Below are 17,986 nucleotides of genomic sequence, written 5' to 3'. Positions count from 1 at the left end.
GGTAACATCTATTTTGACAGCTGATACTCTTCTACCTTCCATTCTTATGGCTAAATGTGGTATTATAGCTGTTGCCGAATCACCTCATTCACGTAATTACTCTCCCACCCCGTGCATGCCTATTTCATCAGGTGTGAAGGAGAGAGGACAAAAGTCCCACTGACAAAGCATTCGGCCTTCTAAGAAATGCTCCCCTGAAGAGACCTTAGCTCTTCTCCCTACAGCGCCACATCAGAAGCTCCCACCTCGTCCTGACTCTCCTGGCCCCTCAGTTCCTTCAGCTCTCATTTGCACATATCTTGTAGTTTTCACCTCTTCACTGACACATTAGACATGTATGTATATCCCCAACCTGGAGTCCTCCAGAGCATCAGCCTCTATTTTCACCCGGCACAATACGAGACTTGCTGCCAGTCCTCCTCTGCTATCACTGCTCACTCCCTGGACTATACTCTCTGGGGCTCTGCCAACAGAATTTGATACTTCACATCTGTGAAAAAAACATGAAGATAAAACTGAACTCTCCACTACTGCTTCACGGCCTCAGGGTGACAGGGCCCCTCAGCAACAGGGGGAAGGAAGCAACTCCCAGATCTCACAGCTGGGAACCCACACCACCTCTTCTCGGGGCAGCCTCCAATCCATGCAACCTAGGCCCCCCATCGAGCCACAACTTTTTTTTTTAATTTAAATAACCTCAAAAGTTCCTCAGAAGCTACCAAAACTATACAGACGATAGAAGTCTTGCCCTGGACCCTCCACTGACTTCTGTGCAAACAGACCCCAAGGGCTGGACATCAGGAGTTAGGTTTCACAACAATCCTGTAAGGGGATCTCTTAATGGGCAAGAATTCACCAGTTTTGAGGGTCTGACATACTGGGTATTATTTTTGCATGAAGGGGCTTTGATTCCTGTTCAGAAAAGCCATGCAAAGGGTCAATTCTCCTGGACATTCACACACTGGCCTTCTGTGGCTGCTAAGCTGTTCTGAGTTGGCAAGGTTTGGTTTGCAGTTTTAACAGATAAATGCTGATGTCCTTGGGGAAGAAATCAGCCCTGAGAAGGCCTAATCCCCAGAGAGCACGGCAGCCTGCTGCCACCTATTGGTGACGCGGTGCAAACGCAGTCAGCCCATCGCACAGGGTGGAACATTGGAGGAAAATACAATGAAATGTGTCCAAAAAAATCACAGTATTAAGGCCACGTGCAGAGTATAAAGAATGAGTGTTTATTTAATGTCTTGGATGTTTGGGTCAAAACTCCATATGAGTCTTAACTGGTGCTACTGCAAAGCAAGCTTTCCAGGCCTGAGGACTTGCCTCAGAGTCTTTCTCCATCAGCACAGAACCACCAGAGTCTGTTCTAGACCTAAGTGCTCAGGAGTGGAAGCCAACACTGAAAGGATGACAGAAACCAGCTGTGACCCCCTAACATACTCAGAAGTTGTGCCGTCTACAGTGAAGAATGGTATGGCTTGTTTGGGGCGGGCAGTGGGGGTGGGGAGGGACCCTTGTGGTTAAGTCTTGTGCAGTGAAGACGCATCACATTGGTCCCGTCCACCTTCTCTTGACCCCATGGCAGTTTTCCTGACCCGTCCTCAGGCTTCCACCAAGTCCTGACTCTTCTTGTCACCTGTCCTCCATTTCAGTTCAATTCAACACTGACATTCAGGGAATGAAAGCGAAGGCTGGGCTGGGGGGAGGGCAAAGAGGAAACTGGAAGGAACTTTCTTGGCTGGACCCCACAGTCCAAAGACGAGAGTCCTCAGATGAGGAAGACGATGCCCTCGGAGACCATGACCTGGTTGTCGTCCTGCATCCTGCTCAGCGCAGCCTGGATCTCCGCAGCAGAGAAGGGCTCTTCGTTGTCTCGGTTGACGGATTCCGTGAGGCGATTCATGCCAACCGATTGTGCATGAGCTTCCTGGAACACCTCTAAGAGGGCCGCCTTGAAGGCCTTTAACCTGCCCAGGATGGGAGAGAGAGGGTGATGGAAGAGGAAGCCGCCAAGACGACGTCAGAGCCCATGAGCCTCGGTGTCCCCTACAGACTGCCCCTGATGGCCACTCCGCACCCAAGCTTCCCCCGTCAAAGCTAAGCGGTTGTGTTACAGAACTTCCTGCCCATAGAGAAATAATAGCATTTTAAAAACCAAAGGCCACTGAGGATGAGGGAAACTGGCGTCTGCACACTGTCGGTAGAAACGCAAACTGGGATGACATCTCTGGGACGCAAGTTAGCCACGTGTGCTATAATTCTGAGGTGCATCTCCTCTGACTCTGGGAATCCATTCCTAGAAACTGACCCCACAGCTCCATCCTCACCCAAGCAATGACATGTGTTAAGATTGTGTTTTACTGTAAACAGCAGTCTTAGGGAAGCCAGACATCCCTCATTAGAAAACGCAAGAACATACACACTCCTACTATGGAAACCCCGCAGTCATTGAAGTGAGACCTCCAAGATTCAGAGAGTGCTTTCAGATACAGTTCATTCGCTGTCCTGGGGGCTGGAGTGACACTTGATCTTAATGTTTCCTCCTAAATACTTTATGATGCGTTTCAACTATTTTCAGTGAAGACACTGTGTATGTTAAGGTATTAAAACAAAAAAGCAAACCTTAGCCATGGAGCTCCTCTGGTATCCAGTAAATAAAAGGTTTTTAGATAAAACTGTTTCTGAACCTCTACTGGTAAAAACTGATTATCTCAAAACAAATGACAACCATCCAGCGAGAAGAAAAAAATACACATATTTTTAAAGTATACATACATAACCTACTAAGAAGACTCCAAGGTTTCAGTGAGACACAAATTCTATCCTTGCTCTAAGACTCCTCTTCCTAATGGCACAAGGATACCAGGTTTTAAATTCTCACAGAGAATTAAGAGCAAATGGTAAAACCTAAACAACCGGAGATTCCAAGAATGTATGAGTTCTTTACACAATTTTCATAATTTTTTTCAAGCTTGAAATTGTCATCAGAACAGAAAACATTCTAGAAACCCTTGGGCCTCTAGTTTGGAGCTCTGCTGGTAACAGCTTGTTTCCTACCTCCAGGGAAGAGGTCCTTCCCTGCTCACCTGGATTCACTCAGCTCCACCTTCTGGGACTCCTTGGTCTCCTGTGAGTCTGTCGCCTTTGGAGTGTGCACTTGAGGGGAAAAGGTTACAGAGAGCAGAGGACAAGGTGAAGCCATGTCCACAACCCGAGGCCCCTCTCCACTTCCTGAGCCTGCAACCCTGGGGCTCACGTGAGGTCAGCCAAAGCAGCTTCAAGAAAGGCTCCGGTCAGGCAGGAGCTCCCGAGCCCACGGGATCTGGCACACTCGCACCAGGCTTGGCAAAGAGCATGGTGCACCAACGAGGCAGACAAGGGGGCAAAGCTTATTTCCAAAGTTCTGAGTTTCCTCGATTCTTGGACACAGGGTTCCAAGCAGGGAGCCAAGTGGGAACCCAAGAGCAAATGCGTAACACAGAGCATTAAAGAGCCAGGAGACCTAGACTACCTTGTTACCAGTGGAGGCTGCTCACTCACCCTGAGGCATTTCCTCCTCTGTGTTGGTGAAGTCATAGGGGTCATAGGAGTCCCCTTCCTTGGCATCCGAGGGACTGGTCCTCCTCCTAAAACACCAATAGTCCAAATGGAATGCTGGGCCCGGCCTGTACAAACCGCTGCCTTTTCTCAAAGAGACCAAAGGTCCACGGTCTAGAGCACAAGCAGACCCTGCTTCCCAAGGCTCTCTGCCTGTCGCCCACCCTCAGAAATTCAGTCTCAGGCCTGAAACGAGAATCCGGAGGAAAGACTTCTGACATGTGAACCCAGCAGTCTCCCAGAGCTTCTCTAGCAGGAAAGAAGCCCAAATCTTCACACAGAGGACAAAGGGGGCTGTAATCCTCTCTGTCCAAGTCACCTCCACCCTCCAACCCGCTGCAGCACTGGTCTGGGCGACCCTTCCTGCAGCCTTGCCCCCTCACCCACACCCTCCCCAGTCCCAACCAGAGTCTTTCATCTCCTTCCTTTGCGCCCCATCCAACCTCTTCATCTTCTGCTCCTGGTCCTCCTGGCTCTTCTCCACTTCATCTTCCGCATCCGATTCATCCTCACTTGGCTTCTTACGTTTCTTCTCCTTCTCGAGAACCTAGGACCAAGCCACGTGTGGGTGGGCGGGAGGGTCATGGATGCTGGAGACTGAATGAAGAACAGTCCCACCTGCCCGACCACCAGCAGCAGCAGAGACCCCCCCCTGGGTCTGATGCCCTGGCCTCACTCATCCCTGAGCCCAGGACTGGGGGCAGGGGGTCGGCTGTGACCCATCTTTAAAACTGCTGGGAGCCATGTGCCACACCCTTCTCAGAGCGTGCCCTCCAGGAGTGTCCAATGAATACTGAAGTGAATGAGAAAAAGTCTATCCCATAATGCTTAAGTGGAAAAACAAACCATTTCTTTGTAGATTAGGTATTTAAATTTAAGACAACTCCCACGCGAACAAAGAGATTGTCAAGAAAAGCTCAACAGACCCACAGTTGAACCCCCAAGGGCTACAATCCATCCAACTGGTGGGTGGGGAGGACAAGGTGGAGAAGGGAGTCGAGGCCTCCAGGCCCACTGTGTAACAAGACACACACACTGTGTCACAGCAGCAGACATGCGGGAACTTCCAGGAGGAGCGGAAGGTGTGAAGGACACCTGAAGAGGTTGCCAAGAGGAAGGCTGAGACTCTGGAAATACTTGCTTCTTCAAGAGGCAAAAGAAGGAGCAGACAGAGGAGCAGTCAGCTGAGGTGCCACTCATCAATGAAACCAGAATCTTTGAGACCTCCAGGGGCTCTGACTTCAGTATTTTAAAGCCTTCCAGCTGGTTCTGACATGCACCAGGGCTGAGAATCACTGGAGAGGGAGGGTACTGGAAAGGCCACTTGTCCTCTGCCAATGTTCCAGATGCCAGGGTCAGCCATGCATGGCTGGGAGGCCGGAGCACAGATGACCCACTCAGAGGAGCTGCGGGCACTACATCTGGACACTCACCTTCTTGAAGTAAGCGTACTGGACGAGCTCCACAGCCTCCTCTGCGTCCTGCAGGTCCACGGTCTTGCTCATGCGGGCCTTGGCATGGGCCGTGGCCAAGCGAATCAGGGTTTCCAGGGTCCGGGCTGTCACTGGAGAAGTCTGGGGGGAGAGAACAGGTGAGACCATCCTCCAGAAACCCTGCAGCGTGCCCATCAAACCCACCTGCACAGGGAGGGAAGTCCAAGCCACCTAGCCAGAGAAACTACATAAAATTCCCAAAGAAAAGTAACTGGGAAACATGACAGAGGGTTGAGGGAGGGGGGACGAGCTGAACAGGGAAGAATTCAACCAGGTGTCTCCCGGCCAGAGACCAGGCCTGCCACACGCCAGGACCCCGCTGTTATGTTCAGTGTCAGCCACTAATAACCCGGAGCAGCTTTAACGATGAGGAAAAGAGGACTCGAAGAGCTTCAATACTTTGTCCAGAGTCACACCCACATGTGGGGGAGGGGGTCGGTTATGAGAGGGGTCACCTGAGGACACTTTTTCTAAAGCTGGGTGAACCCACTGAGGCCCAGATGACGGGCCATGGTATAATAGGAAGCCCTTCAGGCCAGAGAGGAAAAGGGAAGGAATCACGACACTAAAATGATTCCAGCGCTCCTGGCGAGCAGGCACTCCGTCCCCAGCCTCATCCTGAGGGGCTCCGGGCCCCACTCTCCGCGTTACCGTCCCCCCAGGCGGACTCACCCTGGCGGTGTCCGAGCTCATGCTGTCCTGACTGCGCAGGCGTGAGTACTCCTCCGCGATGTAGGCGGCCGACTCCTGCGTCAGCACCGGCTTGATGATTTTGGCCACGTGGATGTACTTCCGCATGAACGCCGCACTCACCATCTTCTCCCTGGAACCACCCCCCCACACACACGCAGTGAATGTCACTCCCCTGCCCTAGCCCAGGCACCTGCCTGGGGTCGTGGCCTTGCCCCTCCTTGGGGAAGTCAGGGTCATGTGACAGGGCAGACATGGCCTGGAACCCAGGGTCACAAACCCCTTTTATACAGGACGTGTACAAAACTCTCTCACGGGTTTTTATTCAATTCTATAGTATTACTTAGGCATTACTTGTGATGAAGGTAGTTTAGGTGTTATCTGTCCTACTTTAACAGTGGGAGAAGTATGGCTCAGAGAATTTTACGTGGACTCAAATTTCATTTTCTGACTCCAAATTCTACATTCTTAAACCAGTATGTTTCAAGATTACAGTGTTTCCTACTGCACCACAGACAAATATAGAGGAATGCCATGGCTACGCACTCCAGTATTCTTGCCTGGAGAATTTTATGGACAGAGGAGCCTGGTGGGCTATAGACCACAGGGTCACAAAGAGTCGGACACAACTGAAGCGACCGAGCACAGCACACCTGCAGGCTCTGAGCGCTTGAGCACAAGTCTCCTTTATCCAAACCTACCTGCAGACTTTCCCGTGTTTGTGATCTACCATCCCCTCAACATGCGCTCAAAGGGCCGTGTGATTTGTGCAACACTTCACATCATGAGTAACAAGACACACCCACCACAGGTTAGGCGGGTCGTCAAAGCCTTCCATTTTAGGAAAAGACCAGAACCTAAGCTTGATCACCCACAAACACTCACAAGGCGAGTGACCATGTAAAATTCTGCAAATCCAGAAAAGAAAACAGGTTCCCATGATGATGACTCCAAGCATGACCTTGGCCTGGGCAGCTCTAACGTGACACAGATGTCAGGTTCCCTCCAGGAGGAGGTGTGGAGAATGCTTACTTCTTCTTCTTGATGCCATGTAGAAGGTTGTCATGCTTCTCGTAGATCTGGGTGTCCTGCTGGTCGTCAGAGGTGAAGTTGGGATCGTCCGTGGCCAGGATATCCACAGCACTGCCTAGAGGCATAGCTGAAAAGCCCAAGTTGGGAGAATGGAAAGTAAGAAAGAGCTGAACCCAGAGAAAAATTGCTTCTTCTGAAGACAGGTGAGACTCACAAAGGAAGGACCCAGAAGGAAGCAGACCCATGGGCCCCACAAATAAAGAGGCCATTTGGTCCACAGGAGATGCTCAGAGGTGCTCCCAGTCCCCAAAATGGACGAGACACACCGTAGGAATCAGGGAGGTGAGAGCACCTTCCACATCATCCCAGATGCCGCCACGCCCACCGCCCCAGGCTAAGCCTGGGCCGCGGCCAGTGTCTGGGCGCCCCCCCAGTAGTCCGTCCCCCCCGCCTCACCGTCACCATCTTGCTCTCCGGGTGCCCTGTAGCGGTGCATTCGGAGGACGTGGTCCGAGATCTCCCGGTCCTGCTCGGGATCCATCTGGTCCAGCATGATGAAGAGGAGGTCGAATCGGGAGAGCAGCGAGTCCTGCAGCCCGATGTTCTCCATGGGGGTCTTGTACTGATCGTACTGTAGGGGGAATACCAGAGAAAAGGAGCAGGGAGACAATGTCAATCACAGGAAAGAACAAGAAGGCCAGATCAGCCATGGGAGTGAGAACAGAAGACCAGACCCTCGAATACAAACCGAACAAGCAGCGAAGAAGTAGAGCATCTCAGAGCTTCTAAGAAATGGAACTCATCTCCTCTGCGTGCAGCCCTTCCCTCATCTACACTCTGTGACCAGAGCCCCAACCTCCCAGCTCCAGTGCCTCTAAAAGGCCGAGTGTGGGTCTCAGAGCCAGCCTCCTCCTTCTCAAGCTTTACTCTGCTCTCACTCCCAGGCAGATCAGCTCTGGAAGATGAGTCCCTCTTTCTACCTGTGATGAAGACATGATGAGCTGGCTAAGCCAGAAACACCTGAAACCTTGGGCCTCCTTACTCAGAAGGTACTGGATAAAGTCTCAACAAAAATGGGTGATAATCTATAAGCCACAGTATCTTAAGGACCCAGGGAGGTTTCCTGGGATTCAAGAATGCCCATACTCTTATCCTTCAACTCCAGGCCTACCAGCCAATGGCTCCCCACAGTCAGAGGCCTGATAACCTCTCAGGTAACATTACGATCCTGAACGCGTTCACATTTCAGGACCTGCCATTTTCTCCCTACATTTGCCAAATAAATCATTCAGAATGACATATCACATGTTACCATTAATCTAAAAATCGTACGCTTCTCAGCCCACACTAACCCATTAGAACCAACCTACGGAGCCTTCCTAAACCATAGCCCCCAGGAACCCCAATCCAGAGATCTGGATTCAGAGACTCTGGGCTGGGGACTGAGCACCTGTATGTTTAAATATTGCCACCAGAACAGGTGTTTCCATGCACTGTGGGATCATAAACTGTCAGCGCACAGCACGGGCTCTGGCTTCAAACCCTCTCTGTCATTTTCTGGTTTGTGACTCAACCAAGTTACTTAACCTTTTGTGCTTTTATTTTCTCATCTGTAAAATGAAGATAATACCTCCCCTCCCTCACACAGTTAGTGAATGAAAGGAGATAATAAATGTAAAGCATCTGTAAATATTAGTTAACAGTATAACAACGGTATAGTCTTTAAAGGGGGCAAGTTGGCAATCTCTACCATAAAAATGCATGTAACTGTTAATCCAGTAATCCCATTGCCAAGTATTCATCCCTAAATGTTTAACACAATGCACATTAAAGGGTATTCACTGCAGCTTCAGTCGTAAGAGCAGGCAGGAAAAAGGGAAAACACCGAATGTCTAGCAGGTGGAGACTCGCTAAACATCCATATCATACGTCCATACCATGGAATAGTAGACAGCTGCTTAAAAAAAAAAAAAATCAACCCCCCCTAAACTAAGCAAACCCCAAGCTGCATAAATATAAGAGATTACACCTAAGTACATCATGGTCATACCAAGAAACAAAGACAAATAGATTAATTCTTAACAAGGAGATAATGTATTTACTGGCACAAGCTTAAAAAAGTTTTGGTTTTCTGAAGCACTCAAAGCTGTCAGTGGTTTTCTCTTGGGAAACAAACAGGAGAGAGAAGGCGGGATATTAATTTCCTTATTATATCTCTCTGCTCTGTTCATAAACCCTTCCACCACCTGCATACAGTACTCTCATTTCAATGTCAATATCAGTTACCTGGGTTGTGATGCTGCAGGTCACTTTGGTTTTCTTCCTTGTATTTTTAAAAATGTGTTTTAAATAACTTTCCAGGGGATTCTGATGTGGATGAATGGGCGAGGAACCACTATCCTAAACCAAGGGCAGTAGCAAGATGATGAACTTACTGTAGTCTGTGGTCTGGGTCACCTGGAGTAAACTCCACAGCCCAGTTACTCGGCAAAACCAAATGAAGGTGAGGACAGCAGGTGAGTGCCCGACTCTACTCACCCTGCCGTAGACGGGGTTGGCAGCTGCCAAAACACTGCAGCGGGCGTTGAGGCGGGCGTGGATGCCGGCCTTGGCGATGGTGACTCGGCCCTGCTCCATCACCTCGTGAATGGCCGTGCGGTCCATGTCAGACATCTTGTCAAATTCATCGATGCAAACCACACCTCGGTCAGCCAGGACCATGGCTCCGGCCTCCAGACGGCGCTCACCTGGGAGGTAGGGAGGGAAACACACACACTGCCATCCAGGTTGTGGGGGACAGGGGGAGATGCCAACCTACTTCCTAAGCATCCTGCACCATCACTTGAGTGGGGGACTGCAGTGAAGAGGTGTCAGCTTCTAAGACTTGGAGCAGACCCTGGGGTCGTCTAAGCTCCGATCTGGACAGTATTACTTGTCCCACTTTGATACCTAGCAGCCAGCCTCCAACGGCCTTCCTTCACAGATTTCCTTTGAGCCTCATCTTCTTCAAGCCATTTCCCAACTAGATCTCTGTTCTCTTTTCACTGGCCTTCAAAACCTTTCCTCTAATGTATACAGTAGTAACAATCTTCATTTTTATCTCTCTTCAAATGTCAGAAGCTTTCTCCTTCAGAACTCTGACAGCCTTCCAGGAAATATTCTTGTCACTAGAGGGCGCCCCAAACCATTTACATCGTTCACTCACTGTTGCCAGATACTCAGTCCCCTCCAGGCAGGCCTACTCTAACCTCTCAGATGTATCTTCCCAACACCAGCCAGGGCCCGGAGCAAGCTCAAAGCATCTATGCTCATCTCACCACCAGACCTCTGCCAAGGACCCTTCCATGCTTACCTGTTTCCTGGTCTGTGGTGACAGCGGCTGTGAGACCCACACCGGAGGAGCCCCGGCCGGTGGTGGGGATGGCCCGCGGTGCCGTGCACAGTACATACCGCAGCAGCTGGGACTTGGCGACCGACGGGTCTCCTGTAATGGGACGGGGCAGTGGTGACTCTCAGAACCCCCCACCCCCACCTCCAGCGCCCCCAGCCAGTGCTGCTTTTCTAGCACAGATCTTGACACAACAGAAATATATAGTAACAGGTTATTCGTGTTATTTTTTTCAATTTTTCCTTTACCATTCCTGGAAAAATAGACATTAAAAATTCAGAGAACCCAGAAATAATAAAGACATAACTTTAAAAATTCATTTCAGACTTCTGCCCTTTAAAGGAACTGAGACACAGCTAGGTACAGACACACACATTAACAGATGCCAGATTCCCGCAACCACACCCACAGGGGAAGACCAGGCGGCTACACAAGTCCCCACACCATACCTATGAGAAGGATATTGATGTCCCCACGGATGTGGCTGCCGTTCTCGAGGTCTCGCTCCACCCCACCCAACAGCAGGCAGAGGATCGCCTTCTTGACATAGTCGTGCCCGTGGATGCTGGGCGCCAGCGACCGGGCCAGCTGGTCAAAGATATCCTAGAGGAGGGACAACCACAGCGTGAACAGCCTGAGGAAATGCCCTGGGGTCGGATGAACCGGCTTCATACTTCAGGCCACAGAAGATGCTTGAAGAAATATTCTGTTTCTAATTATAAAAGCTTCTTCTCCAAGACTTCCACACTGATTGCAGCATTATCAAGACAGACACAGAGAAAGCCTGGATTCCAACTCCTGCTTGGAGCTTTAATTTTTAAGGAAAACAAAAAAAGTGTTTCCAGGCCCAAAACATTTTGGGTTTAATAAGAATGTGTACTGCGCTTCAGCAGTAACCTTTGCCACACACATACATATTCTGTTCAGTTCTAAATATGGGCATTCTGTCCTTAAAGACAGAAATTTTTTAAAGAAAAACGAGAACTAAAACAAAAATAACATTTCACATTTAAGTAGTAATCAATGTATCACTGATACATCCCATATAGACTTTGTACACTAATATTCTAACTCCTATTCTAATATTTCTATTAGGTTCACTTAATATATGGAGCACAACAGAAATATTAAAGAAAAATACCCTTTTGCTTACTGACTCAAAACTAGAAGCTGGCACCAAATACTTCAGAGAAAAAGCCTTGACCTTCCTCCTGATCCAGGACAAAGATGGCCATGCCTAAATAAGACCCTAACAAATCTATCCCCACCCTCAGATCCCCAGAGGACGCCACACCTTGGAACGGGTTTTACTGAACTTCTTGATCTTGGCTATGTCCTCAGCGGAGAAGGAAGGCTGAACGTCCTTGCTCATCTGTTTCACGTTACAGGCAATCAGGACAGTCCTAGGACAGAGAGGAAAGCATGAGGCTATTTTCAGTTGCTAATACCAAGACCTTCTTAGGCTCCTAACCTAGAATGGCAAATCAAGAAAGAAAGGAAGTAGAGGGGAGGGAGAGGTGGGAGGAAAGAGGGGGTAAGGAAGAAAAAAAGAAAAGAAAAGCTGTTTTGAATTCAATCACTGATTCTCTTCAGCTACACTAGTGGTAAAGAACCCGCCTGCTAATGCAGGAGACATAAGAGACGTGGGTTCAATCCCTGCATTGGGAAGATCCCCCGGAGAAGGAAATGGCAACCCACTCCAGTATTCTTGCCTGAAGAATCCCATGGACAGACGAGCCTGGTGGGCTACAGTCCAAAGGGTCGCAGGGTTGGACACGACTGAAACGACTTGGGATGCATGACACAAATATGCTCATGGCGCCTCACCTTGTGAACCTAGCCCCTGATGACCTACAGAAATGAGTGTACTGGAAGGAGGTGGAAATATGCAAGAAACCCCAAGGCAAGCCAGGAGGCTGTAACCATGAGACCAGTAATTTCAGCTCTTAGCAAAAGACAGTTCATCTTGCAGGCAGGCAGTGTGCTGTCCATCTAATGCAACTCTCAGGGCGATGGCGAATGGGAAAAACTGCTACCAGAATGCACCCTGCCGGCTGCATTCCAGGCACCTCAGGGGGACCATGTACCTGAAGGTGCCTGAGGTGTAGCCTCCCTTCTTTCCAGGAAGGCAGCGGTAGGTCCCCACCACCTGCACCCGGTCACCAGGCTTCACTCTGTCCACCAAGTCGTCATCCAGGATGACGTCCACGGAACGGGGAAGCTGGCCGGCGGGGGCCTTCTCCGGCATTTCCTGGATGGTGATGATCTGGTGGTCCTTGTAGACAGAAAGGCCGTATTCTGTCTCAAGGGGATTGTTTTCCTCATCCTGGAAAAGGCACACGGAGCAGCGATCACCTCAGCCCTATCTTAGAAACACCACACACTCATTTTTTATTAGCAACAAATGTAATTCAGATACCCTCACAAGATTAGTATCTAGGAACATAAAGCCCCAAGTACCTTCTCCAGTTCTTCACAATCCTGTCCTAGTAACAAACCATCAAATGGAAGGGATGATCTACATACAGCCAGAAGAGACCACGGTTATATTAACACGTACATTTAAGATTGTCACTTCCTCTGTGCTAGGACTCGTTATTTCCACTCCTAGATTAATACCCAACACAAATGTTCACCCAAAGCCACATATTACAATGTTCATAGCAGCACTACTCGTTATAGCGCCCAACTAGGAAAAATCCAAATGCCATCAGCAGGATGGTTAAATAAGTGGGTTACATCCATACAAGTGAACACGACGCAGCAATGAATGTATGGAGTGCACCTATACACGTGGATGAGTCTCAAAAACATACACGGAACAAAAGAAGCCTGACAACAACAGATGTTAAACATAAACACAGAGAAAACTACCTGCAACTGTGGTAGATGTCAGGATCTCGAGGGCAGGGTGGCCTCAAGAGGGACTTCTGAAGGCTACTAAGATGCTGCTTCCTGGTCTGGATGGTTGATTTTACGGTATATTCATCTTGTGAAATTTCCCTGAGCTGTACACTCAGTGTAAGCTTTTCTGTTCATTGTGTGTGGCACACGCTGTGCTCAGTCATGCCCGACTCTTTCTGACCCCCTGGACTGTGGACCACCAGGCTCCTCTGTCCACGGGATTTTCCAGGCAAGGATACTGGAGTGGGTTGCCATTACCTTCTCCAGGGTTCTGTATATTAAACTTGAATAAAAAACCTTTTAAAGTTTTACTTCCTTGCCATTTACATTTTCTAAAAACACAACAGCTATCATATAACAGAGTGCCTACTATGTGCAAGGCACTGTGGTCTAACTTCACAAAATTATCTCGTGGGATCATCACCACAACTCAGTTCCCAAAGCAGGCCTTTTTCACATTTTACAAGTAAGGAAACTGAAGCTGGGAGAGGTTAAAGAAGTTCCCCCACGGTGATCACCAAAGACCATGTTCTTAAGAATCATGCTGGATGGTCCCCAGAACACCTTGTCTGGTGTATTTCAGGTCCTGAGCTAAGAAGTTTGGCCACAGCAGTCAGGAGAGTTTGGCCACAGAGTCAGTCAGATGAGAGTCTCATCTTGACTATTTTTTTTTCCAATTCTAACATAAAATGAATTTGACTGGAAAGGGAAATGGCTACTGGGAAGCAATTTGCTACTGTTACAGTTATCCGTACATTCTTTGTTTAACTGAAAAACTAGAAATGGAGGTAAAGAATTTAAGACAAGAGTACTGATTGGATGATTAGCACTGGCTTTTACCTTTGTGTTCTAACAACAGGAAAATAATTTCCTTATATCCCCCTCCTTCACCTGTATCAATTTTGTTTTCTACAGTTAATTACATTGTATATTTATAGTTCTTTGCTTACCGTTGTGCATATACTGGCAATAAAGACATTACTTGAAAAAAAAAAAATCTGATGGCAGGGACAGAATGAGTTCAGACATCAAATAATCAATATTAATCATCTTCTTTTGTCTCATTAAGTAATAAGGCCTTACACCATCCTCAAGTCAAATCAATCTGAACACCAAGACTAAAATCATGGTCTACGCCAACCTTCTCTCAAACCCAGAGTAAAATATTCTCAAAGACTTCAGAGTAACGTGACTGCATTAAGTATTTTTCTATATTACTCTAAGTAGATTATGAAATCATGATACTTTAACTTTGCTAAAAGATAAATGTACATTAGGTGACCTTTTTCCTTCCTTCAACTCTTCTCTAATTTTCCAAATTTCCTAAGAGAATATTTTCCTTAAAAGAAAAATTGTGGACTTTTCATATTAAACTATGGCTAGCAATCTTCCTTCAAATTAATCCTTACTTTTCACCCTATTTACATCTAGAGGAAGACTTTAGATATTACCTAATTACTTGCATTAAAAAACAACTTTGAACCCAACCTCTGAAGAGGTCCGACTAATTCATTCCCCTCACCTTGGTGGGATAGACAGAGCTGGAAGGAAAGGCCACCAGGTTGGTGAGATCAGAGTAACGTCGCTCTATGGTCTTCTTGGTAGCAGGACAATAGTGGACACTGCGGACGACTTTGGGACGAACTAGAGAGCCTAGGAATAGAAAGTCATCCAACTAAACAGCAAGAAGGGGATCTGACCCAGGCAAGTCCATGATGACTCTAAATTACGTTCTTCCAACTAGTCGGGCTATCCCAATACTAACTGTTAATTCATTTTTATATTTACACACAGAATAACACCATATCCACGTAAAACCTTAAAGTACCGCTGATCCCGACCAAGCAGCAGGAGGAATTCAGGGTCAGAATGAGCAGACTCATTGCCAAGAGCCAAGACTCCTCCATTCTCGGCAGATTCACCATTCCGCTGGCACAGGTGGTCACTCAAAGCTCCCCTAGTTATTGTGCAAAACTTGCGTTTCTTCAAGTTTCACCTGGTATAATTTCAGTGCTCCACCTTTCTCAAGCCATAAGCTCCCCAAGCTCAGAGAAGGCAATGGCGCCCCAGTCCAGTACTCTTGCCTGGAAAATCCCACAGATGGAGGAGCCTGGTAGGCTGCAGTCCATGAGGTCGCTAAGAGTCGGACACGACTGAGCGACTTCACTTTCACTTTTCACTTTCATGCATTGGAGAAGGAAATGGCAATCCACTCTAGTGTTCTTGCCTGGAGAATCCCAGGGACGGGGGAGCCTGGTGGGCTGCCGTCTATGGGGTCGCACAGAGTCGGACACGACTGAAGCGACTTAGCAGCAGCAGCAGCAGCAAGCTCCCCAACCTATTCCACCTCTCCTGCCTTCCATACCCCCAAGTCTACCCCACCTCCATTCCGCGGGTCTCCAACTGTAGCCCACTTACATTTAGTAACAATGCCCTCCACACAGACGACACAGCTCAGGAAGCAGGAGGTAAGGGTCCGAGGAGAGACATGCTTGGAGCCGAAGCTGCCCTCCAAGCCTATGTAGAACTCCTCGTACTGCTTGGCATACGTAGCATCGATGGAGGCCACGAAATCCTTCAAGGCTCGCTGGAAGGCAACCAGCTCCTCAAAGGCATTGCTCAGGAGGCTGCAAAGAATCATCAGGCAGAGATCACAGATTTCAAAAAACTTGACCCACAAAACAGAAGTGGACATTCTTACTTGATCAAAGCTTAGGAGTGAAAATGTAGATTCTACTTTCTCCTGCCATTCTACAAGGCCCAGTAAAGTACATCAGAGCTGCGGGCCAGTTATAACTCAGTGATGGGGAAATGATACGCAGCGAAGAAGTAAAAAACATAGAAGCAGGGGAGGGTGATGTACTAAGGGCTTCCTGGTCAAATATAGTTCATCCAGGTCCTCCCCTGGGAAGCTTGCTCCAACCTGGGGAAGAGAAAGGAGCCATTCTCACTCAGAACTAGGGATGCGCTCTTGGAAACTCACCGGTTAGCCCTCTTCTCGTTTTTCCTACGCAGGTCATTCACGTTGACAATCAACCGGTACTGGTTGTCACTAATCAGCTCCCGAACTTTGCTCTGATAAATTCCCTGGTCTTCCTGCAAAATAACCAACACATGCTACAGCAGCTCACAAGTTCAAAAACTGGATGTTTTTAAAGAGAGGCAGCTCTCACAGCAAGATAAATATATCAATCTCTGTGGCAGACCTGAGCCCCCATTTCACCCACATTTTCATTCATTAGCTTCCGATTCCAAATGCACCCTAAAAAGCCAGTGTATAAATTATAACGACTTCTTCACGATTATTCCTATTATCACCAACAGCTCTTCTGTGTCCACGCATCACTTCTCAACTTTTAACGGGGAATTAAAATGAGCTTCTAAGAAGTCTAAAAAGACAAGTAAAAACCTTGTCAAAATGTAAATTAAAGGGACTTTTAATATATCAAAGTAACTTTCCGTTGCAGAATCTTGTGTTTAATTAAAATATTTTATTTCCCTATCATCTGCATAACAGAAAAGGAGTTCTCATATAAGGGACCTAAGAGTTGGGAGCCTTAGTTACATTTACAAACACAGCACTATCAATCCAAGATGCTTTACCAATATTCCATGGCTGTCAATCCTAAATTGCCTATAAAATCCCCTTTATTTGCGTACCAACCCTCTTTCTCCGCTTCCCATCAGGTATGGAAAAAGAATGCGGCAAAATTAGAAAGTCCTTTTCTCCGGGTAGGAAGTCAGTCACTAAAGCCTGAGGGCCTATAACGCGGCGGGTCACTATCGTTTTCCCGCGGTCCTTCCCCCACTCTCCCCCCAGATTAAGAGAGTAGGGAACGATCTCTAAAAGGTCAACGTGGGCTTTACACTTGGTTTGCACTTGGAGAAAACCTGTTGACTTTCGCGAGACCTAGCCACCATTTGTACTCGAGAGAAAAATTACAGAATCGCTCTTAACCACTGACTCCGCCGCCAGGAAAGCTACCAGATCGAGGCGGAAAGTCCCAAGCAGCAGCCCCTCCGCCGCAGCCTGGAGTCCGGCGGTCTCCCTTGGCCCCTAGTGTCTCCGCGGCCTTCCTCGGCTCCTGCGCGGCCCCTGGGCCTCCGAGCACCCTAATTTCGTGACTCGGCGCCTCTCTCACCTCATCGTCCAGGAAGTCCAGGTAGTCTCTCTGCGCCTCTCGCAGCTCCACATCGTCCAGCACCACCGTCCCCGCCATGCTCGCGGCCCGGTAATTTCTGCGCAGAGGGCGTTTGGCTGGCAAGCCCCGGCGCGAAAACGTCCCTACTTTTCCCGCCAAGAAAAGTAACCTCAAGCAAGGGGGCGGGGTAGCGTGGAGCGTATGTACATTCCGATTGGCTGGTTTTCTTACGCTGCAACAGCGAGCATCCAATCGAGAGCTGCTTCTTTTCCGGGTTTTCCGCGCCGCGTCTCGCGGTGGCGGGAAATGTTCCATCCGGCGCCCTCCCTTCTCCGCCCTCACTGACAGGAAAGCGGACCAATTGGACGAGAGGATGCTCGCGAAACCTGGTCATTGGAGAGCCCGCGAGACCCAGGAGCTGCATTCTGGGAGTTGTAGTGGTCCCCTTTTCCCCTGTAAGTTTACAAACGTTGGTGGTTTTTTATCTCAAGTTGTGGTTACCTGCCCCGCTAAAGAGTGAAGAAACTCAGCTCCGCTATTGGACTGAAAGTAGCTTAGACGTCGGAAAGCAGAGGTTTAGAACGCAGGGCGATAAAAACATAAAGGCAAGTCGTTTAAAAAATATATTCAAATCAGTTGTGTATGGATATGTTTTGCAGTCAACCAGTCTCTAGTGGTATGCCGGGGGAGAAGTGAATTTCGAGAATCAGAGGGGAAAATAGACTCATAACATCTTTGGAGAG

The 17,986-nt window shown here is 48.5% G+C and overlaps 1 protein-coding gene across 1 annotated transcript; it reads right to left on the bottom strand.

Moving 5' to 3' along the window:
* Positions 1,207-17,573, bottom strand: MCM3 (minichromosome maintenance complex component 3). Its single transcript, XM_005696413.3, has 17 exons — positions 17,244-17,573; positions 16,085-16,197; positions 15,520-15,728; positions 14,624-14,754; positions 12,285-12,523; positions 11,492-11,600; positions 10,647-10,800; positions 10,162-10,293; positions 9,348-9,556; positions 7,266-7,440; positions 6,810-6,936; positions 5,760-5,910; positions 5,028-5,168; positions 4,038-4,141; positions 3,538-3,623; positions 3,084-3,153; positions 1,207-1,964 (listed from the first exon to the last, which is right to left on the bottom strand). Exons 1-17 carry the CDS (start codon positions 17,556-17,558, stop codon positions 1,766-1,768), a joined length of 2,664 nt encoding a protein of 887 aa, XP_005696470.2. The 5' UTR covers positions 17,559-17,573; the 3' UTR covers positions 1,207-1,765.

Source organism: Capra hircus, chromosome 23 (assembly GCF_001704415.2).
Source record: "Capra hircus breed San Clemente chromosome 23, ASM170441v1, whole genome shotgun sequence".
NCBI classification, from domain to species: Eukaryota; Metazoa; Chordata; class Mammalia; order Artiodactyla; family Bovidae; genus Capra; species Capra hircus.
This window is presented reverse-complemented; position numbering and strand designations above follow the sequence as displayed.

Coding starts and splice junctions, on each gene's coding strand:
- MCM3 (XM_005696413.3), bottom strand. CDS start 17,558: ATGGAACATTTCCCGCCACCGCGAGACGCGGCGCGGAAAACCCGGAAA. Junction 11,601..12,284: donor TACACCTCAGGCACCTTCAG/GTACATGGTCCC, acceptor TCTCTGTCCTAG/GACTGTCCTGATTGCCTGTA. Junction 10,801..11,491: donor TCAGTAAAACCCGTTCCAAG/GTGTGGCGTCCT, acceptor TCCCTCCTCTAG/GATATCTTTGACCAGCTGGC.